A 23,060-nucleotide genomic window follows, 5' to 3' on the forward strand; every position below is an offset into this window, starting at 1 on the left:
CACACCTGGTGGCCTCAAGAGGCCACTCAAGGATTTGGGGGAGCCTTTTGCACCTGCACAGGAAGTCTCGGCTGTATATTCATTCCACATTGCTTTTACTTTCTGGAGAGCAGAGAATATGTAAACTCTAGATATGGCAAATACATAAAATAAGGAGGATACTCAAACAGAATATTGATGTCCCATTTATTTTCTTATCCCCATAGTATTTTGCTTTAAATAAACACCTCATTGAGTCCAATCTCAAAAGTGATAGGACTACAAACTCAATAGAAAGTAGAATTTCATTTATCCCTTATTATCAGTATTATCCAGAAAAACTTTGTTGCTGTTTTGCAGTACTCTTCGTAAGATGCCCTCCCGTTTCCTAATTATCATTTACAACTAGGAAGAATATCATGGACTTAACACATGCCACAATTTCCTCACCTAGCCTGGCTTAGTACTGAGAACAAGCTAGTCTTCCCTATGCAGATACACAGATGTATTTAGATTTGTTCCTAGCATTCTCTTCTTTGGATTCTAGGTATCAATTTCTCTTCATCTTTCCAAGTCCATGCTGCTTTTTGCTGCTGTTTTGGTTTCTTTCCAGTTTATTAATATCCTTGTCATAGCATAATGTCCAGAACTTAACAGTAATCCAGCTGCGGCCTCACAACCACTGAACATGTGTTGCAGCAATGTCATTTCTGTGCAGAGCTTCTTCCAATTGGAGCTCTCATAGTAGGAGATTCGCATTCAGTTTATAAACATCTCAAATCGTGTAATTAAACTTTAAAGAAATCTTGGTATTTGGCTTTGAGAGATTCTTAGAACCACAGGAGAAAAAGAAAACTCAGTGGCAACCACTGCTCACCTCTAGTGTTTTCTTGCCATTTTCCTTAACTTTCTCTCTTTCTCTTTTTTTTCCTTCCTTTGAGACCCTACTGCATTTAACATTTTACTTCTGGCTTTCATTCTTTTGTAGAGTGCTAGAAAAAGTACTTTGTAAGCATATGCTTGTTCAAACACATTTTTCTTTTCACTTTATCCTTCACCAAAAAAGAAACCTCTTCAGGTTTTAAATAAATAGCGCTCTGGAAGAAGGAACAACAATGTGTTCTTCTATCTTGTTATGGAATATGCTAAGCTTAGAATTGTTCCTTACACAACTTTATTTACCCTTAATATTTTGGTAAAAACACTCAGCAGTGATTTCCCCTTTTTGGCTATTAAACTTACGCAGTGGTTAATTGTTGGAGTGCCCGCTGCAATGCTGCGGTTAGCAGGAAAGCTGAAAAAGCTGAAGTCGTTTAGAAAGTTCACAATAGATAGCTGACATATTTTTGCTTGTTGTCAGCTAGTGCTCTCATAAGACCATAGACAGCATGAGCGAACGTAGGAGGAAACAATACATCTGCAGACACTGGCAGACAGCATTGCTTGCCAAATTTGGCCACAGTTCCTTTAGATAAATAATTTCTCAGTGACGTGCCGTGTTGAAATTATATAAACAGCAAAAATTACTAAGACCTGGGCCCCAGGGTTTTGTGGGTTTCAAGATTTTCTGCAATCAATATTCTGACATCTGCAAATATTTTTCTCTAACAGCTGATGCCAGGAACACAGCAACATTACCATCACTTTCTATGTATTCAAGATTTTGAATACATTGAAATAATGTCTTTTCAGCCCCAGCCCTGGTCAGGACCTTTGCACTATCATAACCACCAGCTCATATGAGAAGGCTTATACAAAAGTTATCAAAGCAGCAATCTTTTCTCAGAATGGCTCGTAACCTCTTACACCAACAACTCCGTTAGCATTTCAAGAAATGTACATGGAAAAACACGGTATTAAGTTTCAGTCTCCAGAATTATCAAGGGTTTTAGAGTAACTTCTGCTGAACATAAAGTAACTTACTTTGCACGTCGAATGTACAGGGTTAGAGGTTATTAAGGTTGTTTTTCCTACTTAGGACCAAACAATAGCTGGCTTCTAGCTCTGTGGTAAGACTTCCTTGATAATTAAGATACTTCCACTATGACAGTCATATACACTAGCGCTATCTGAAAAGTGTTTTCTATCACTGAGGAATTCATTCAGGAAACAAATGTGCATAATTCTTCCTGAACAGAAACATCCCATGGGAAAACCTTACCTGATTAATTTTATAGAAGCACCTCTAGACAATCTTCAGAAGTTATAAAAACAAATCGTTTATTTAACAGATATTCCTTAAAAAAATCAGTTTCTGTAACAGAAATCAAAGCTATGCGTGTCACGTGAAACATTCTGAAGGCAGCAGCTGTTGAATATTGACAGTTACCCATGGCACTGAGGAAACACGGACGATGCAAAATGAGTAATTGCGTTTAATACTATTGCCTAACTAGGAAAGACCAGACAGGAATAAAAATGTCCTTTTAAAACAGTTACACTTTTCTTTTGATGATATAACCTCCAGCACCTGGCCTCTCCTCTAGCAACACTCCCAAAGTAATACTGTTCTCTGAAAATAGTCTGAACAAAATTAACACACTCCGTTCCATTTTCAGTCCCCCATGTACTAATCAGGAACAAAGCAGAGATATGCAAGTATGGAAAAAAGTCTCTCAAGCACTTTCTTATTTCAGTCATGCCTTAAGGCAAATTTGTAAATTTTAAGGGAATATCTCAAGAATTAAGCATAGAGCTTGTGAAACCCTTTTTTTTTTTTTGGTAGTTTTTGATCAAAGTTAACTTTCTCAGAGAACAGGTATGCACAGCAATAACCCCTCAGAAGTGTCTTAGGATAAGACCATGTTAGTGATGTTTATGTAACTCTTACATCTGCAAGTATTTCTTAAAGTAAATTTACATTTGCAGTGCAACTGTACAGGACAAGGTTTCAGTAGTTTTGTGCACAGTGTGATGGTATTTCAATGAGCATAAACGTTATAGGCAGCAAGGTAAAACTACCTCAGTGCTTCATTTCCACATAAAACGTATGAAAGCAATAATAGAATATGGCATCTTCTCAGAGTCTCACGTCTTTAAAAAAAGGATGCAGCAAAGCCTCTTTTGCAGTTATTCTTGTTGCAGGGTTTAAGTCTAGTAGCTTATCAAGTAGGTCATATGCTTCATCAGGAACCTGATCCCATCCTTTCATGTCTGTTGCCTTCATTTCCAAAGCACTGTCACCTTCCTGAAAGTTCTCTAAGTGGTGAATTTGTTTTCCAAGTGTCTCGGGAGCACATTTGTCTACTGCAACTGGCACAGCTGAGTCATTGACAGACTTGCTGGGCACTTCACCCTGGGATCTCTTACAGCTGCTATTTGTTCCTCTCAACTTCTCACAGAGGGTTCTTAAGTTTTGTGCTGGGACGACTTGGGTACACAGAACTGATTTACCTAGGAAAAAAGATATTTTACACTAAGTGGAATGTTATTATACTTTCCATGCAACTGTAACTTCTAAGTTTGTTGCAGAGAAACTTCATGTCTTGAAGTGTAACCACCATTAAAAAAAAAAGTCAACCTATCAAAAACCCAAATCTAAGCTTCCCACTCCTCCCAAACCAGCCATGTTTGTTATACAGCAATAGCCTCAGCAAGTCAGAAGGATAATAATCTCAGTTCTGCTCAGAACAAAGCTGTTTGGCTTTGTTTGTGAAGTTACATAGTGACAGGTTGTCACCCACCCTGCACACCATCTTTTTGCATTTCACTGTCACTTTAACAGAACTGAAGAAAATTAGATACCCTGATTTTCACACCTCTGTCTGGAGAATGAAAATAGATGCTGTCAGTTACACTTCCAGGTAGCAGTGCTGCAACATTTGGCTTGTAAACAATTAGGAGAATGGTTATTTTAGGTTTTTGTGTGTTTTCTGTTGGTGGTGGCTTTGTTTTTTTTTTTTTAAACAGCCCACCTGTTGGTTTTTGCCTTTTTTTTTTTTTTTTTTTTTTTAAACTAGCTCTTCCTGGGGGTGGGGGGGAAGCAAGGTTTACTATAAATATTAAGTCATATTGACTTAAGTCTTCAGGGCAAATTTTACAGGAATAGAAACTCTGCCTCAAGAATTCTAGTCAAATACCAGTGGAAAACATTTAGTTGACGTATTTCACCTCAAATGGCCCTGACTTGGTGAAAGGCAGTAGACAGGTTGGGAAACCTATGGCATGAAGTACCCCATATGCAAATTATAAAAGACAGAAAAATACAAAACTTTCTTAAAACTCTGTATATATAGATTAGTAGTTTTAGTGTTTTACATGCAAATGGTGTGATTTACCTCCAAAATTACTCCCAAACCTAAAAATAAATTTATACATATGAAGAAAAAAAAAATATCACAGATTGTAAGTCACTGCATCAGATGGCAGACCAAGCATACATTTTCCTCTTTCCCCCATAATTAAGGTTTGCATACCAAAAGTTTTAGCAGCCTGAATGGTTTCTCTGGATCCACGAACTGTCATGATTTGTGCCAAAGCGGTTAAATCATCACTTGCTTTGTAAAATGGATACCGTCCACTGAGCAGAGAAAGGAATACGATTCCCGCAGACCACATGTCAATTGCTGCAATTGAAAGCAAACTCAGTAATAACTAAACTCACAATTTCATAACAAACAAAATCACAACTGTCTTTAAAAAGAAATTATGACCTGAAAAGTCTCTATCAGATTATGTTCTGAATTACTTACTGACTTTGGCCACACAGATAACACTTCAGCATACAGTGGAAATTACTATGATTAGATTGAAGAATAATTTCCTGCTTTGATGCAGAGGGAGCGTTTAAGCTTTTCCATAGAATTTTTCATATGAGTAATTCCATTAACTTGCTAAACTTAAAAGGTACCAAAACAATGTTTGAAGTTGTTTTACACAGGGAGATGAGAGGGGGTGAAAAACTGGTGAGTTTTGATACTTATTTAAGTTTGCTTCATATGAAGAAAACCTTATATAAAGATCATAAATAAAAAATAATTCACAAATGAATGTGAATCCAAATTTTTCTGGGACTGAGGCTGCCACAGTTAGGCAGTAATAAAAAATTTATCTTACGATGAACTTTGTTCCTCTCTAATATGAAATCACTTGACAAGATAGCCAGTTTAAGAACTGTAATACTTAGAAGTTATTCCTCACTTTCATTGTGTTATGAAGAGTACAGAGAGTACTCTGGGGATGGATGCCAAAGCATGATGGAAACTTTAATACTGAAAGTTATGAGAATACCTGTCTGCCATAATTTTTTGGCTCACTAAGGTGCACATTTTGAGAGATGGCAAGGAAAGTGAAGGAGAGTTTGAAGGATTCTCAAACTCCAAAGAGAAAAATTAACAGTTGTGAAACAAAGCCATAGTTATTCTACTTATCTGCAAAAAAGTAAGTAGTAAAGAAGGCAGTAATTAATTTGAACATTTTAGTTAGAAAAACTATTAGCACGGGACTTCAGAGAGGGAAAAAAAAAAACTATTAAGTTGACTTCACTTGCAAAACCAGATTTTAAGTATTTTATTAAAATAAAAATTTAAGTTAATAATTTGGCACAATTTACAGTGGAAAAATTTTGTATCTTCTTCATAGTTTCTGTAAAAAGAGTTTTAGTATTACTGTATCACTGTTGAAAAGATGATACTACCTATTTGAGGTGTTGCATCACCCTGAGTATGTGGTTGGGAGAGTCATCAAGAGCCACCAAGGTCAAGACCTTTAAAGAATTTTAATTACTTAACTCTCGCTGAAATTAATAGACATTATATATCTGAATGGATAGTAAATCCTGGTCCTACAATTCTGGTAGAGCTGGGATCATCAACAGACTGCAAGATCCTGTGCAATGACATCAAAATCATGATTCCTCTCTATGCCTTTGGGAGCAGAGGGATAAACCAAGTTGAAGTGTAACTGGACCTGCGTAACGTCAACTTGGGAGTTTAGGTTGTATTCCCTGCACTGAGAACCCGGGTCAGGTGCACTGAGGTGGCTTTGGCTACAGTCAGCTGGATCCAGCTGGTAACTTGGTCTCAGCGCAGAGACCAGAACTAGCAGTAAGATTGGCAGGAATACAAGGAGATGACTACAGCAGTCCCAGATGGAAGCAGACAAGACGATTTGTTAGTTCAAATACAACACAATCTCATAAATATTAGTATTAAGTCTACCCAGTTCTAATTAAGGCCTTTGTTGACAATGCTACAAGAGCTCGGCACCACTGACTCAGTACTTTTAGGGCTGTCTGTGCCACACCCAAGGGTTTCTATATTTTCTGTAATCCTGCTCTCCATTACCCTAGAGAACAGAAAAGCGTCTGAAAGCATATTTAACATTAGCGTGTGTCCAAGATTTCCTAGGTATGTCTTCTTTCTGCCTAAATTCTGTCTAGACAGATTCAGAGATTGTCTAAATTTGTCCTGGATTTCTGGATGTCTTCTAGCCTGTAAAGCTGGCTGTTCTAGCATAGGCACAGTAACTCCGAACAGGCTGCCATACCTCTTGAAATCCCAGTCATACCCACAGCACAGATGTTGTTTCAAATAACGCTAAGCTATCTAGGCATAAACTGATCAAACATATCATTCAGTCTATTATGAGTGTGTATACATGCTTTAAGTACTGAAAATTGACAATTTTCTCAAAAAGTATTCAGGAAAAAGGTGGCTTAAAAACTGTTATTTCAAATCAAGTTTTCGAGGGCATTTGTATTTATTCCCCTTTTTGATAAGTCAAAACTCCTGGTCATACACCAAATGTTTAACAGGTAACTTTGCTTTTATTGGTCCTCCAATCTCCAGGTAGGCACAATCTCTCCCATCCTACTTGCATCAGCATTAACCATCCCTCTTGCATTAACCATCCCTCTGCTCTGGTATTTACTCAGGCTACTGAAACTTATTAACTTGATAGTTTTTAACCCTGACAAATTAAAAATTCAGTAAGAAAAATTATGACATTTACAGACCAGCTATTTAAAGCACTAGCAAAAAGGGAAAAGAAATCTGATTAAAAGTACTAACTTTCTAAAACACGTTTGCAACTGTACCATTAACTATGCCTGCTATGACAGCAAACTATATGTGACAATCTGTCTAAAAAAGTCTAAAGTATGTTTTAGTTTGTTGTGCAGTACCTGTGGTCTGAGTGGGGCACTTCGTTAATACTTCTGGTGCTCTGAATCCAGGTGTTCCTGCCCTGGGAGCAACTTGCTGACACCTTGTAATAAGAGACAAACATGCTTAGAATATAAAAGTTTGATAAGTAAGTTCTCATTATAATAATGCTTAATATTATTTTTTAAAATATACTTGTGTAAGGTGTGTCAACAGCCTAACCCTGCCTTATTCAAGTTTTACAGAAGTTTGAAGCATCTAAATACTTAAAGGATGGGTGTCAGGAGGATGGGGCCAGGATATTTTCAGTGGTGCCCGGGGACAGGACAAGAGGTAATGGGCACCAACTTGAGCACAGGAAGTTCCATGACAACATGAGGAGGAACTTCTTTCTTTGAGGGTGGCAGAGCACTGGAACAGGCTGCCCAGAGAGGTGGTGGAGTCTCCAACTCTGGAGACATTCAAAACCCACCTGGACGCGTTCCTGTGCAACCTGCTCTAGGTGACCCTGCTCTGGCAGGGGCATTGGACTACATGATCTCCAGAGGTCCCTTCCAACCCTATGATTCTAATTATCTAGCACGAAATCATTATGTTGCATAAGATAATGGCTTTATTATATTATCTCTTATATTTTTATTATATTATCTAGCATAATGTAATATTACAGAAATACTTATTGCATACTTCACTCACAATGACCTTTTTTAGTTTCATTCAACAGCTGCATCATTTTTTCTAAAGGCTTGTTTTCATAGGAAACTAAAGTTGAGACTAATGAACCAAAGACAAAAAAATGCACTAGATTCTTGAACATGGATGCTCTGGCTTTGTATTAGTCCACAGCAAACCAAGGTTCCCTATTTCTGAGTGTTGACAAGAATTTACCTTTTGTTAGATTAACTAAAAGGTGTGAGATTATTTAAAATAAAACCAAACAAAAAACAACTTCCCAGAGCTTTCCTGTATGGCTTAAAGTCCCTTCCTTCTATGGGCTACTTCTCTTTTGAGTCTGGCAAATTCCTCATGTTTCATACTTCTGAAATGAAGTTGGTATCACCATATTTTGAGTCCGCGAAGAGAGGGACCCTACAGTTTCATGACTATGCCTAGTAAGCAGACTTCTCTGCATTAATCTGTTCCTCAATGTGTGGATAAAAGGCAATAGTAGGTCGTAACCAAAACTGCAGAGGGATGGAGCTGAACCGAGTTATTAAGATTCTCTAACCTATTATTAAAACTTAAACATTATTTTTTAAATCAACAAATACAAAACAGTCATGTTTCCTTTTTATTCTACACTTTGTGACTTCCAGAATCCAAACCATTGGCATGATTTAGGTCTATTAGATAACTACTAATAACAGATTAATGTGTTGTCTTCTCTAAGTGTTGTAATTAACTTAAACCATTTTCTACAACACAGGTAGGTAGATAACTAAATATAACAACAAAAAAATAATTAACAGTGAATCTCTCTTGCCGCAGATAGCAGTGAACTGATTATTCCATGAATTATTCTTGTTTAAAAAGAACACAGTCAGTGTTTCAAGGGTTGCACAGATCAAATGCTATCTTTCAACTACTAAATCAGCTGCCTAGTAAATCAGAGTTTCTGACCTTGCTTGACAGCATAGCAGACAATTTTACGACATTATCAAAGCAAATTACCTTGAAAGGCAAACACTGCAAACTCTATCTGTTGCATAACAGTCACAGGTCAGGTTTGAGGGACAACCACTGGCAGCTTTCCTGGCTGCCCCATTGCTTGCTGTTTTGGTAGAAGTGATCTTCTTCTTTGTTACTAACTTCCTAGATGAAACATCTATCATCTTTGCCTGTTTTATGAGCTGCAATGTAGATATTTTACAGAAGATATATTTAAGAAGCTTCCCTTTGCATAGGTAGGCCATTTCCTAAAATACGGGTACTCATCAGCAAGAAGCTGCAATTTTAGAACAGAAGACAGCAAACCTTTCTAACAATATCACAACATCTATAAAACAGACACTGGAACTTTCTAAAAATCCTGATTTCCTCCCCTTCCCCTTCAGAGAACATTTTTCAGTGTTTTCTAAAAAACGATATACATTAGATATTCTGAAGCTACAAGACAAGTATTTTTCAAGTTAATAAAATGTTTCAACAATTATTTTGGCTCAATATGAGAATAAAAACAACGTATATGAAATGCCACAGCAACAAGCAGGCACTAACTTCAGATGACCACTGTTGGCCAAACCCACTAATTTAGTTGGGGTTTCCAAGTTGTCATATTAAATACTAATTACAAAAAGTACAGAAAAATATTTATTACAAGTTTTCTGTCCAACTTCAACTGCAAAATAAATTAAAAAAATTAAGTTTCACAAGCTAAGTATATCTTAGTTGCACAGATACATGTATAGGAAAAAAGATTAACTTAGCATACAAATGAGATCAGCTAGGGACACAGCTAAATAACTAGTTCTTTAAGAGTTTCAAAAGGGACTGGAACAGAAATTAAAAATTCTTCGAGCCTTTAAGCAAAGACACACTTAATAATCTGCTCAAAAACTTTTAGTTCCACAGCATCCTGGAGTAGTGTCCAGTCTTACAGAACAACCAGTTCTATAATTTTTCAAATATGTAACAGATTGCTCTTACTGATGAGTCATAGTTCTTACTTTTGTGTTCGTGTTCTCCTGGTATGTGGAACTATAGACATTGAAATTCCTTTCTCCAAAGACAGAGCGCTGGACAGAATGGTGCGCAGAATCCTCCTACAATACCAACAAAAAGGACAATAAGGATCCTATCTAACACACAGTCAGCTGGATACTGACAGTTCAAAAAAAAAAAAAAGTGTGAAGTGACATAAAACAAGAACAGCTGCATGGTAAGTCATTTTCAGGCATCAGTTTATGGTGGATGAAGAAAACATGGTCTAGACAGAACAGCAAACATGCTTACAAAACTAATCACACCTCAGAAGTGCCCCAAGACAATCTGAACATCACCTGTACTGCATTTGTTATGCAACTAAGTAACTAAGTGTAGATGAATAATTATTGGCTTGGGGGGGAGTTCCACAGTACATGTCACTTCAGAAAAGATTTAAGGCTGTCTAAATCGTAACCCGCGCTAGGGCTTTGTACAACCTTCGGCATCGTATTATATCTAACAGATAATGAACGATGCCAATAGGGTTACGTAAATCTAGCCACTTTGATATGAAAACTGTGATTCTGTGCATCACATTAGGACCCTGCCAGATATGCATGCACAACTTCTGTTCAGGTATTACATCTCCCCCTGTTGGATGAAGTAATACATTAAACATACAACAATATTAATGAAAAAGACTGAGAACCTTTCCTCCTCTTCCTTGTTTAATCTGTATTTTTGAAATTGAGCTGGACCTTTTATCAGCTGCTTTTGAGGCTGACTGTTGAGCTATCTGTTTAGGTGCTGTGACACCGACAGAAACCCCGTTTCCCAAGGCTACGGTGGGCTTAGTTTGCGAACAACTTCCCTGCTGGTCTTCAGAGTGGGTTGTTTTGAGAAGTTCAATTTTCGTATCAGGGGTTCCTTGTGCCAAGCCAAAATCTACCAAGGCGTACCTGAAAGACACAAATTTAAAATCAGGAATCACAAAGTATCCATCAATCAGTGCAATTTACTATTCATTACTTATTTACCTTCTTTCACATTTTACTCAATATGTTGCTTATCTGTACTGCTGCCAGCACCACAGTCCTATTTTCCTCCTTCTCCTCCTCTTGTCCTATCTTACCTATCCCCTCAATGTTTTTACCCTGTGCCCATCTTACTTCATTGTTTCTTGTCCCAAAATCTTCTCAAGTGCATACTTGCTCCAATGGTGTTAAAAAAATATTCCCAGCAACTCCTTTCTGGGGTCGTTCTAGTCCTACAGCTCCAAACCTTCAGTGAACAAGTACAAGAGACTCCCATGGGCAGCGGCACAAATGTAGCAGTGAAGACAGACAACGTTAACAATGCTGAGAGTTTTGCCAGGCTTCAAGCAACACCACTGGAATTTACTTCAGTCTTCAAATAGGTAAGACTACATTAGTTCACATTTTAGACCTGTCTTTAAAAGAATTATTTTTTTGTTACAAACAGTACAGAGGCAATCTGGCTGTCTCTGGGTTTCAGACAAACTCAACTCCACAGCTGCCACACCCAAAGTAGAGATTAAGGTTCAAACCAACACTAGAAGAGCAAAACAACAGTATGAATTCATTTGGACAGATTAAAAAATAAACAAATAAATCAATCAATCAGTATTTCTCAAATTCTGGCAAAATACAATCAAATCTCCCCTACAAACTTTCACTACATGGAATCATAGAATCATTTAGGTTGGAAAAGACCTTTAAGATCATCGAGTCCAACTGTAAACCGAACACTGCTAAGTCCCACTAAACCATGTCCCTAAGTGCTACGTCTGCACATCTTTTAAATACCGCCAGGACCAGTGACTCAACCACTTTCCTGGGCAACCTGTTCCAAAGTTTGCTAATCCTTTTGGTGAAGGAATTTTTACTAATATTCAGCCTAAATCTCCCCGACACAACTTGAGGCCACTTCTTCTCATCCTATCACCTGTTACTTGGGAGAAGAGACTGATCCTCACCCCACTACTGCCTCCTTTCAGGTAGTTGTAGAGAGCGATAAGGTCTCCCCTCAGGCTCCTTTTCTCCAGGCTAAACAACCCCAGTTCCCCCAGCCGCCCCTCATAAGACTTATGCTCTACACCCTTCACCCATTTCACCCACTTGCTTCACAAAAAAGCACTACCTCACTTTTTACAGTCTTTAAACATTGTAACTTGCAGGCAAAAAACCCACCCCTACTAGTTATAAACATTAATTCAATGTAAGGCGAAAACAGCCCAAATCTAGCTATATTTTCTGTATTGGTTTTACTCTGTGCATGAGTAAAAATTTATAAATATCAGCCTATGCACAAGTCACTACTAGTTTTCTTATTAAAAAAAATACTGATTTTATTCTTCTCATTCAAAAGTGTAGTACTTTTACTCAGTAGTAAAATCTTCATTTTTTCAGGTACGTGTCACTCTATGAGGCAGATATTACATTAAATATGAAAATTCCTTCCCTCCTCAAATCCCCAAACACAGAAAGAAAAGTTTTACAACTGAAAAAAAAAAATATATATCTTTATTAGCTTTATTACTTAAGCACATGCTATACAGATGAAGGAAAAAAACCCAAAAAGCCCAACTGACTCTGTTCTGCCAAGACACACATCCCCAAATGAGATCACAATGTGGTCATCTGGACTTACTCTTTCAGCCGCCTGTTGTAGAGGAAGTTACTGGGCTTGACGTCACGGTGAACAATACCGAAGTGATGAATGCGCCTCAACGCTTTAAACAGATTAAACATGTATTCCCTCACTTCTTCAAAGGAAAGAGAATTCAAAATGTCCTGAAAGATTATTTGGATACTGTAATTATGCAACTGCTTTTAATTATCAACTTTTGCTACACATAAAAAGTCTGAGACTCACCAAGAAGGATTCATGTTCCAGATATGGCATAACAATAACCACATGATCATTCTTCCTAAAGCAATATTTAACTCCCATAACGTTATCTTGTCCCCTAGAAGAAAAGTAACGTCACTGAATAAAGACCGGAAGATAGATGTTTATTTTCCTTTATTTCTTAAAAACTTGAGGTCAGGCTTTCTTTTATAATCTAATTCATATTTTGACAGCAATCTTATCAGCAGTCAGCAGTTACGCTGTTGCCTCTCATTGTTAGGTTCCGTTTGGGTTCTGCAATTTGCAACGAGGGCTCCACAGATTATTTGTGGGGCCATGGTTTGTAGTCACAGCTGTAATTAAATGTAGGACCCTAACCTTCACGATACCAACTACTTTAAGAAGGTGCTATTCAGCACACTCTGGCAACAAGTATTCATTCTTAAAACCACACTTCCTGATGAAGAGATTCTTTTTTCCATGCGTTTCACAACTGGAATTTTTTTTATCTCAGAGATACATCATAGAACTTCTCAGATGGAAAATACAGCACCATCCGCAAACCGAGACAAGCAGAAAAGGGCATCCCTTACAGGTAAGACACTCCATTTCTTACTTGCTCTTGATAAAAAGAATACACGTTTCTGCGGTTAAAAAAAAGGCAAGTGAAGTGCCAAAACTTAAAATAAATAAATACAGAACAGTGAGACAATGTTGAGCAGTTCAGTCATGACAGTCATCTTTTTTTTGATGTTGATTATGTACCCTGCTACTGTGAGGCACTGAAGTTCAGCAGCAATTCGCAGAGGGTGGCTGGTTGGAATCAAGTGTTTCAGAGCCATTTTTTCCTCGCGTCCTGTTTGTAGTTGTGCTGTGGCCAAGTAAACAGTACTAAAGGTACCTGTAAAGAAGGGAGAAAACCAGTCTTCAACATTTTTAATTAGGTCAATTCAGATTTTTAGAAAAGTGATCTAACTGTTCACAATCCTGCAGTATACTTGAGACTACATCAAAAGCAGATTCCATAAGAGAAAAACGCAGTTCCTTTTTTCTACTACTGAATTCAGTGATCTTGTATACAAGTTTTTTATGTCAGTAAAAATGCAAATGTAACACTGTCTAACTTGCCTGGGACACAGAGTTCTTTGAATGTAAATTTCCTATCTTTGATTTTCTTTCTTGTTTAGGTAGCTTACTTTCATCTGACATCTAACTCTTCTCTCTCTACAATATAAGTGGGCTATATAATGCTAATCTGGAAAGCACTGCCTTTACTATTCAAAGCACTTCTGAAACTGCTACATTTTTCCTAATTCTGTTACCTTATCTCTAAAGTAAGACTTCTCTCATGATGTGTAACTTCACTATTTGTTTGCCTAGAGCATCACTGCATAGACAAAACACAATAGACTCATTTGCGAAAGGGAGTATTCAGACTACAATAAACTTACCCACCCATTTAATTTTAAGGATATCCTAATATACCTCTTAGAAGTTATTTTTTCCTAATGATCTGAGATATCTGAACATACTTCCATATGAATAAACAGTACAAATTACTTTTGATTACATTTTAAGTATTGTTCGCATCATGCTAGTTCAACAGCAGTCTGTAAGTGCATACATACATCAAAGTGCCAACAAAAACTCTAAATACTTCTTGCAGTCATAAACAAATAAATCTAAAATCCCATACATTCAGTAGAACTGATCATAGCAACAAGGCTAAGACCTTATTTTTGGTTTCAAGAACTGCTAAAATGTAAATGACTCCAGAGTGGAATCCTAAGTCAAAGCTTGTTTTCTCATAATGTTGCAGAACTGCAAGTGGTATATTTTTTAAAAGCATTGTTTGCTCCCAAGAAGTAAAATCAGAGCACTATTCATAATAAAAGATTTTGTTTAATTATACTATCTTTTTTATAGGCAGAGCTCCTTTTTTTGTTGTTGTTTTTGAAATTTTATATTGATGTGGTGAATGGAGCTGGGTTTTTTGAAGGGGGGAGGTTGAAACAGGGGAGAGGTTGTGAGGTGTACACAAGCATTCTAAAATTTGATACTGTATGTCTTTAAAAAAGTATTATAGTATTTATTTTTTTTTAATAAAGCAGCTATAATCTTTCATTTTCCTCCTCCAGTTCTGCCCACAGAGTTTCAGTGGAAACAAAGCCAACTTAAGGAACAGCAGTTAAATATGTCAAAACACAGCTGCATATAAATAGGTTTCTCATGCAAAAGAGAAAAAGAATGGAGTGTTAAAAGACTGACTTACTCGAATCTACCTCAAAAATTTTTAGTTGTCGATACTGGAATGCTGAGGTTTTTTTAAAGGCTTTAATATACCAGATTTTCAAGTAAAATATCCTGAAAATGTCCCTAATTAACACACCTATATACTCAGCAACATGTTAGAACTCCTACAGAGACCAAGCAGTAAATCAAGGAGGCATTTGGCTTAAATTGCATGTATTGGGATCTTAGATTTATACCCTTTAAATTAGAAATACCAAAAGAAATCTGACTCTAAGCAACCTAAAATAAAACATTTACCTTCTCCAATTTTTTCCTTAATTTTGAACACATTTACAAGCTGTGGCACTGCTTCATAAAGGTTTTCAATATCTCTTTTTATTCCTGCTGTGGAAAAAATGGGGGAAATAAGTTATGAATTTTATTGCTTGATTCAATATCTGATCTATATTTGAGATCACAAATCGCACTTCAGTTCATAGGACAGTGAATTCACATAAACAGAGGAAAAAACAGCAGACAGGTATCTATCACTGCTGACATTACCATCTGCATACTTGATAGTATTGTTGTTCTTCATCACACTCCCTTATAAGCTGCAGCATTTTAAAAAAAATATATTTTTTTTACTTATCTGCCACCTGGCAATTCTCGAGAGGACAAAAGCCTTCTGGTTAGTAAGACATCTGATAAATATTGTTAAGTATTTTCATGAGACTTGCAACACAAATTTAATAAAAGACAAAACTATATAGTTGTTTCTGTAGCACAGGAGAGCACATCCGTGGGAGGCAAATCAAAAATGTAGGAAAAGAATTTAAGTTGTTTGGTTTGGGTTTTTTTTAGATCAATAATGCAGTCTTTCACACTGTTATTTAAACTAGTAAACACCAAAAAATATGCTTCCTCTGCAGTTAAGTCGCTGCACTTTGTGCTGCAATCACTAGATGGCATAACAAGGATGTTGTACTGTATTATTTCAAAAAATTATGCAGTTTTCCATTCAGTTTACAAATCCTTGCAGTTTAGTGTTCTCTATACCCTGCACAAGAATTCACTTCTTTTGAAGCTATGAAGTATGTAGAGGCTGTCACTAATTTCCATCACCCTCTGTAAAGCAGGGGTGAAGAATGTTTTATTATACAGAAGTAAGCACAAACTGGTATTTGGAAAGTCAATCAAATGGAAAAAAAGTGTATGCATTTTTCATCCTAAAAATTAATAATAATTTTAATTTAACATAAATATATAAATTGTATTGTGTACATAAAAATGTACTGTGTTTTATCAAGACAATAAGTCATAAGCAATAAGAATTATTTTCAAAATAGCACTGATATGCTAGAAACAAAGTCCAGATTAGCATGTATCCCCAACCTTCTATATTAGGTCACTTCATACAGCAACAAAATCTGCCTAAAGAACACTTTATTCCTGGTAAAAGACTAATAAATAAGTTGGTAATTCAAGATGTAGTTAACTTTCGATTGTAATTATTTTGTTTTATTTCAAAAATTTATAAAAAACAACATACTTTTGAGTACTGAAGCCTGCTACCTCTCTTACTATCCGTTTACTTTTTTTTTTTCCTTTAAGTGGGTCGCTCTGCTTCTCCAAGTTATTTTAAGTCATTTCAGGGGGCATATTTCAGGAATGAAAAAAACCCTCTACACTACACACCAAAACTGCTAACATTCATTTAAGATACTGTTTTGATCAACAAATACAAGTAAAAGGTTAATCAGTTCTGCTAGGAATCATATCTAAAAACTTTAAAAATATCCTCAGATAAAAATGATAATACTTGTACTAACAGTCAAGATGTACAGGACCCTGTGTCTAATAATCCCCAAAAAAGGCTAAAGAAAACCGGTCAACTCTACAGTTATTCTGTTTATTCCCCAATATTAGAGAGCCAGATAAAGCTAAACACCTTGAAAAGTAGGAAATTGAAAGTCTGAGGAATCACTTCATTTTCCTATCAATAGAGCAAAAATTTCTATTGAAAATAACACTAAAAATTCAGGAAGTTACTACATAATGTTTTTTGAATTGATAGCATTCATATTGCCCATGTGCTCAGAACTTTATTAAGAAATTTAACTATTATTGTTGTAATTCTTGTTGTTTTGTCACTAAAAGAGAGCCGTTGATAAAAAGCTTTATCATTTAAAAAGTGGCATTCCCAGTTACTTCGCACAGTAATTTCAATGTTTTACACAAATGTTCATTTATTACGTAACAAATGCAAGACATTCAAGAAATCTTTCTGAAATCTTCAGAAAACACAGGAAGGGTAAAAGCTGATATTCGTACCATGTTCCATTTTCCCCAGGAATACTCAAAGACGTTAAGAGATGAAACCATGTAACAGAACTATAAAGAATTAACACCAAAATGTTATTGCATCACTCAAAGACACAGGCCTTTCCCCTCAGGAAGATAATCCTGTTATTGGGTTCTGAAACATCCTACACAAACTTCATCCCAAGAGGTCCGTAGCCACAGGACACAGCTAGAAAGTGGTTTGCAACAGTGGTATGGTTCTAACAGGCTCTGTTAGAACAACATTGTTTAGAACTAGTTTGATATCTAACCTGCTCCAAATACAGCAACTTACAGTTTTGTTCAAAGGCTTGCGTTTTATTCTGACCTCATGACAGTTGCTCAAGCTTCAGTTTTTACTAAAAAAAATACACTGATAGTAACTTACAGTGTAAAATTTGCACTGGAATTTCTCAAGTAAAGTTGCTTGGTTAGGAAAAAAGGACTTAACTCTGGCAAAACCCAAGACTCCTAAGAAGGACTCAAAAGGCACATTTTTTAAGTCTTTAGAAACCAGCAGATTTCTACTTTCCTTACCATAGCAGGTTTTTGGGCTGTTTTGTGCCACCAGTCTAACAGTCCTAAAGTAAATACTAACAATCACGAAAAGCTGTCTCGATAACTGTTACAAAAATCTGCCAAATACTCCATTTTGTCTGACACTGAATTCGGGTTCCTGCCTGGACAAAGTTCAATGCTGTCGGAGCACTAACAGCTGGGTGACACAGGCTGCAGGTCCTAGGCTAGAGCAGCGCCTACCCAAAGCACTGAGAGCTTTTAAGAACTCAACACTGCTTCTTGTGTGAAAGATCCCAAAAAGTGCTAGAAACATCCAGTGACTGCCCTTGTTGATATACAGCAGTATAAACATCATCTGTTCTCTTCTGGGTGCCTGAATCCCCAGTTGGGTATAGAGAACATACAGGCATTGTGCTATCAGTGTGTAGTAATAATAATATCTAACATTTTCTGTGAGCAGATTTTAAAGTAATTACTCCCTAGAATGAAAAGCATTTGCAAAGTGAGACAATTAAATGTTATTCAGCATCACTCTACGTAATTCTGGACGTGGATGTGCAGGAGACTGACAGAGGATGATCTATTTCTAGGAAAATCAGTACCATTCTATATAAGCTGGCTGACCACCCACAATTACTTGAGCAAGCATTGCACAGAAAGTCTAGATTGAAGTATATTCACAGAGAGACCCAAAAATGAGCAACAAAAAAACACTATCAGAGCCCACATTCGCAGTTCAGCTTCTCTGGTAAGAGCAAGAATGGTGTTTTTATGCACATAGACACATCTAAAGAAATCTAATGATAAAGCTGGTGATTATAGGTTAAAAGGAAAAAAATTTTTTTTTGGACTTGTCTGGTCAGAAAATTTTATTCTCAAGGACTTCCTTTTTGAAATTCTGGTATGCTCTTATAGTAATGTTCTGTAATAAATAAATAGTAGGGTTAGTGAATTGTAACAAACTACTGATGATGAAGTTTTGTAACACATGGAATGCAAGAATAAGCTTAAAATCAAAAGCAACCTCAAATATTTTCATTTCTTTAATTCTTTATACAATAGGACCATAAACAGACAGGCTTATAATTGATGCTGAAACTTCCTGAAGCGATGAAGAATCATGTCAGCAACAAAACAACGTTAGCAATCCCTATTTTAGCACATACCTGAAAGCTTGCTGTTCTGCTCATGCTTCCCATGGAAGTCTTCAGCCTGATGAGGGTGCTGTTCCTCACAGTGAGACTTCATCACTGTTTCCATCATGAAACAAACCTGAAGAAAAAAAAATCCAAGACTTTGAAGACCACTTCTGGACACCTGGGGGAGCAAGCATATCTGGTAAGACGCTTCCTGGCCCTGCACTCAGTTCCTGAGATGAGATTTAGCGAGTCTGAGGAGTTCCTCTGTGCTACCTAAAACAAGGCTTCACCCATCACCCTAGCAAAAAACTAAACCAGTAAACCCACTCCAATAACAGGAAAAAAGGGGGAAGGGAAGGAAGACTGCAGGACAAGCTTAGACACAAGTGATTTTCTTTCATCTCTTGTGTTTCCTGATTCACATTAAAGCATTATCTCTTCCCTGAAGTTTGCTTTGAAAGGCAAGGAACTGATGTGCACAGGAATATCTGCAATGCATACTGCAACACCCAGATAAAGGCAGAAAACCTGAAAGAAATTATAAGAGAAAAAAATATCTTCTCAATATAAGAGATTTCTCTCTCTTCTACAGCAGATCAACAAAAGCCATAATTATTGATTCTGTGATTTGTTGCCCTCCCTCCATAACAATAATAGCACGTGCTTATTTTGAAACACTTCTTTCCAAATCTTGGAAACTCTGTAAATAAAAGTGTAACTTAGTATGGTGTACTAATATGGTATAATGAAAAAAAAAACTGATAATCCCATTTCATATAATCATAGAATAGCTTGGGTTGGTAGGGACTTTTAAAGATCATCTAGTCCAACCCCTCTGCGATGAGCAGGGACATCTTCAACTAGATCAGGTTACTCAGAGTCCCATCCAAGCTGGTCTTGAATGTTTCCAGGGATGGGGCATCTACCACCTCTCTGGGCAACCTGTTCCAGTGTTTCACCAACCTCATTGTAAAAAATTTCTTCCTCATATCCTAGCCTAAACCTTTCCTCTTTCAGTTTAAAGCCATTACCTCTTGTCCTAGTGCAACAGGTCCTGCTAAAATGGGACCCAGGATGTGGCTGGCTTTCTGGGCTGCAAGCGTGCATTATCAGCTCACATGCAACTTTTCATCCAGCAGTACCCCCAAGTTCTTCTCTGTAGGGCTGGTCTTAATCCCTTCATGCCTTCATGCCCCAGCCTGTATTGATACCAGGGGTTGCTCCAACCCGGGGCAGGACCCTGCACTTGGCCTTGTTGAACCTCAAGAGCTTCACACAGGCGCACTTCTCGAGCTTGTCCAGGTCCCTCTGGTGTGTCAACCTCAGCACTCAGCTTGGTGTTGTCCACAAGCTTGCTGAGGGCACACTCCATCCCACTGTCTGTGTCAATGATGAATATATTGAACAGTACTCGTCCCAATACAGACCCCTAAGGGACACCACTCGTCACCAGTCTCCATCCGGACATTGAGCTGTCACTCCAGTACCCTCTGGATGCAACCATCCAACCAGTTCATGAGGAAAACCATATTTCATGAGGGGAAAAAAAGGCAGATAGCCCCTGGACAGGATAAGCAGTAATAAGTGAGCCTGGAAGCACCAGATCTTACAGCTGCCCAACACTGGTTCCATTCAAAAATCTTCCTTGCTTGTAACTGCCAAACCTTCAAAGTTCTGGCTGAACTTTTCCACCAGGGGGAAACCTATTCTGAAAAACTTCAAATGAAAGGATTCATCTGTTTCAGTTGTGGAACTAGAAATATATTTTGTCCCCAGAGAATTCAGGCTACCTTTAGTCTGTCATCCTCGTGCACCAGAACAGGGACAGGCAACGGCCTCTTTTTTTGAGGGAGCTTTGCTGGAGAGTGCGACTTGGAAACTAATGGAATGAGATTAGAGATACTTCTAGTCTCTCACAGGTAGACACTCCCTCCGCTAGTGCTGAGTAGGCAGATAAGCCTGTTCCAGACCTGAAATGGCACAGCCTCATTAGCAGAATACGGAGTGCAAACTAATACAGGCATCCGTGCCGCTCACTATGGCCTGCTTGCTCTAATCCAGCCCCACACCAGCCTCTGCTCTGGGCTCTTCCAGTTCAAGGCTAGCCACAACACCTTGCTTAGCAAAAGAAAATGAATGCTTCTGTCTGCCTGCGGACCGCAACGGGAACACGTGAGAAGGGTGAAAGGGGCTCAGAAACTCCAGGCGTCATTTCCATTCGTGTTAAATGCACGAGCTACCATCTGCAGAACTGAATACTTGAGTATATTAAAAAATGGTTTACTAATTTGGAAGTGGGCTTAATAGTTATAAAATGGAACATCAAACAAAGTTTGATTCAGTCAGATATTTAGTTTTTACATTAAAAAACACCCAAAAGACACCATTAGAGAGAAAAAACTAAGAGGAAGAATGAAATGATCCAAAGTTGCAGCTCAAAGAACTTTCCTGCAGTGAAATCACATGTCCAATTAAAAAAAAATATTCCCCATAATAACAAAACAAGTTAAAAAAACCCCAGACAGTGACAGATTGAAAGAGCCCGCGTAGCTTCAAGGTTTCCCGAGTCACGTATCTGAGCCTCGCACACCAAAATCGGTGCTGCTGCCCAATGCCCGGCCGCAACCAGCCTGCCGCCGCCAGGGCGCCTTCAAGCGGGAACTTATACACCCTGGAAAAAGCTGCTCGGCATGCTCAAAGCAAAAGTTGACATTAATATCTCTACTTTGTCAGTTAAGAGAAGCAAATTGTGTGCCTGGCTTGGGTCCCGCAGTAAGATGACATTTGGCAGACGGTCGGTCCGCCCGTTACAAGCCCCACAGCGGGTGTCACGCCCCGCAGTCCCGGGTGGGCTGGCGGTGCCGGGCAGAGGGGGCGCACCCGGAGCTGTCACAGCGGCCCGGCCTCACCGGGCAGCTCCCGGTAGCGCGGCTCCGGGTCGATCGCGTGGGGAAGGGCAGAGCCGGAGGCCCGCCGCGAGGCGCGGCGCTAGGAGGGCCGACCGGAGCCTCCCCAGGGTCGATCAGGCCGCGCCGAGTGGGGATCCCCCGTCCCCGCGGAGGGGCCGGGCGGTACCGGCGGTACGGGCGCCGCCATGGCCACAGCGCGTCCGCCGGGCGGGGGCTGAGGGGAAAAGGGCTGGGGGGGGGGAAGGAGGGCGCGCGCAGGGCCGGGGGGGTCTCGCGCGGGGACTCACGCGCGCTGCCGCCGTGCGCCGGGGATTTGCCCGCTGCCGCCTTTCGCCGCTCGCCCCTCCGCCACCAATCCCGGCCCTCGGCGGAAGCCGCCGCAACGGCCAATGGGACGACCGGGCCGAGGAAGACGCGCTGCTATTGGCCGGCCGGCGGGGGGAGGCCCGCCCAGAGCGCGCGCGCGGGGCGTTAGGCAGCGGGGCGGGGCTGTGGCTGGTGAGGGCCGGGTTGGGCCACCGACACGGCCCCGGGGCCCGGCCCGCCCCTGGCGGCCGGCAGCGGCTGGCGGGGACAGTCCCCCCAGTCGCGTGGCGGACCGGCGCCGGAGCTGCGTTGTTTAGGCGTGGAGCGGGTTCCTGGTGTGGGCGGCGGGACGGTGGTGCCTCGGTGTGAGGGGGGCGCCGGGGCCGCCCCGCCATCGGCGCCCTGTCAGGAGGCCGCTGGGGGTGCGCAGCCGGTAACCCCGGGTGGCGTGGGCGTGGCCGCAGGGGCCTGGGACTGCCAAAGATAACCGTGCTCTGAACAATGATACTCAGCCCTTACAAATTTTTATTTTCTACCTGTGATTATTGCGAAATAATTACAGCCCCTGGATAATATCTTGCTGTCATTAGCTCTGCTATAAATCAAGTTAAATAGTCGAGAGTCCATGAAACTGCCTTCCGTTTACACCAGTAGTAACGGAGAACATAACTTGGCTTGTTGCTTTGCCTTAGCACCTAATTGTGTAACAAAAGGGATTGCACAGAATACAAAACTAAATATAAATAAACATCTTGATTCTGGTCTGCGCTGTAGCCACTGACCAACAATGTGCAGGCCTAGGAAAAGAGGCTACTTATTGGAATTATGTTTTGCTGTTGTTTAAAAGTGGTGGGATTTTACTGAAGCCAATGCAGTTGCATGTTTGTAAATAAAAGAATTTATCACTTTCTGTCTTTTATCCATTTTGGTCATTATTTTAAGATTTTAAAAATTGCTCTTATTAAAGACTAGCTCTCCTGCATTTGATAATGCATAGATCTCTTCACTAGAATATG

General features: G+C 39.2%; 1 protein-coding gene and 1 long non-coding RNA gene across 5 annotated transcripts; one reads left to right on the top strand and one right to left on the bottom strand.

Moving 5' to 3' along the window:
• Window positions 1–2,178: 2,178 nt before the first annotated feature.
• Window positions 2,179–22,082, bottom strand: CDC7 (cell division cycle 7). Of its 4 annotated transcripts, none has more exons than XM_054212646.1 (12): window positions 22,026–22,082; window positions 18,857–18,962; window positions 15,147–15,230; window positions 13,362–13,497; window positions 12,621–12,714; window positions 12,396–12,538; window positions 10,435–10,684; window positions 9,749–9,844; window positions 8,754–8,932; window positions 7,103–7,185; window positions 4,395–4,544; window positions 2,179–3,372 (listed from the first exon to the last, which is right to left on the bottom strand). In XM_054212646.1, exons 2-12 carry the CDS (start codon window positions 18,951–18,953, stop codon window positions 2,999–3,001), a joined length of 1,686 nt encoding a protein of 561 aa, XP_054068621.1. In that variant the 5' UTR covers window positions 18,954–18,962; window positions 22,026–22,082; the 3' UTR covers window positions 2,179–2,998. The 4 variants fall into 4 exon arrangements, with proteins under 4 accessions (XP_054068621.1, XP_054068618.1, XP_054068620.1 ...); XM_054212643.1 differs by having other exon boundaries at window positions 15,147–15,233; XM_054212645.1 differs by lacking the exon at window positions 22,026–22,082 and adding an exon at window positions 21,555–21,760 and having other exon boundaries at window positions 15,147–15,233.
• LOC128914088 (uncharacterized) lies at window positions 9,783–20,647 on the top strand. The gene is made up of 4 exons (XR_008468179.1): window positions 9,783–9,960; window positions 10,991–11,142; window positions 13,111–13,191; window positions 18,753–20,647. It is a non-coding gene; the product is annotated as an uncharacterized LOC128914088 (long non-coding RNA).
• Window positions 22,083–23,060: the final 978 nt, after the last annotated feature.

Source organism: Rissa tridactyla, chromosome 8, assembly GCF_028500815.1.
Source record: "Rissa tridactyla isolate bRisTri1 chromosome 8, bRisTri1.patW.cur.20221130, whole genome shotgun sequence".
Classification (NCBI taxonomy): domain Eukaryota; kingdom Metazoa; phylum Chordata; class Aves; order Charadriiformes; family Laridae; genus Rissa; species Rissa tridactyla.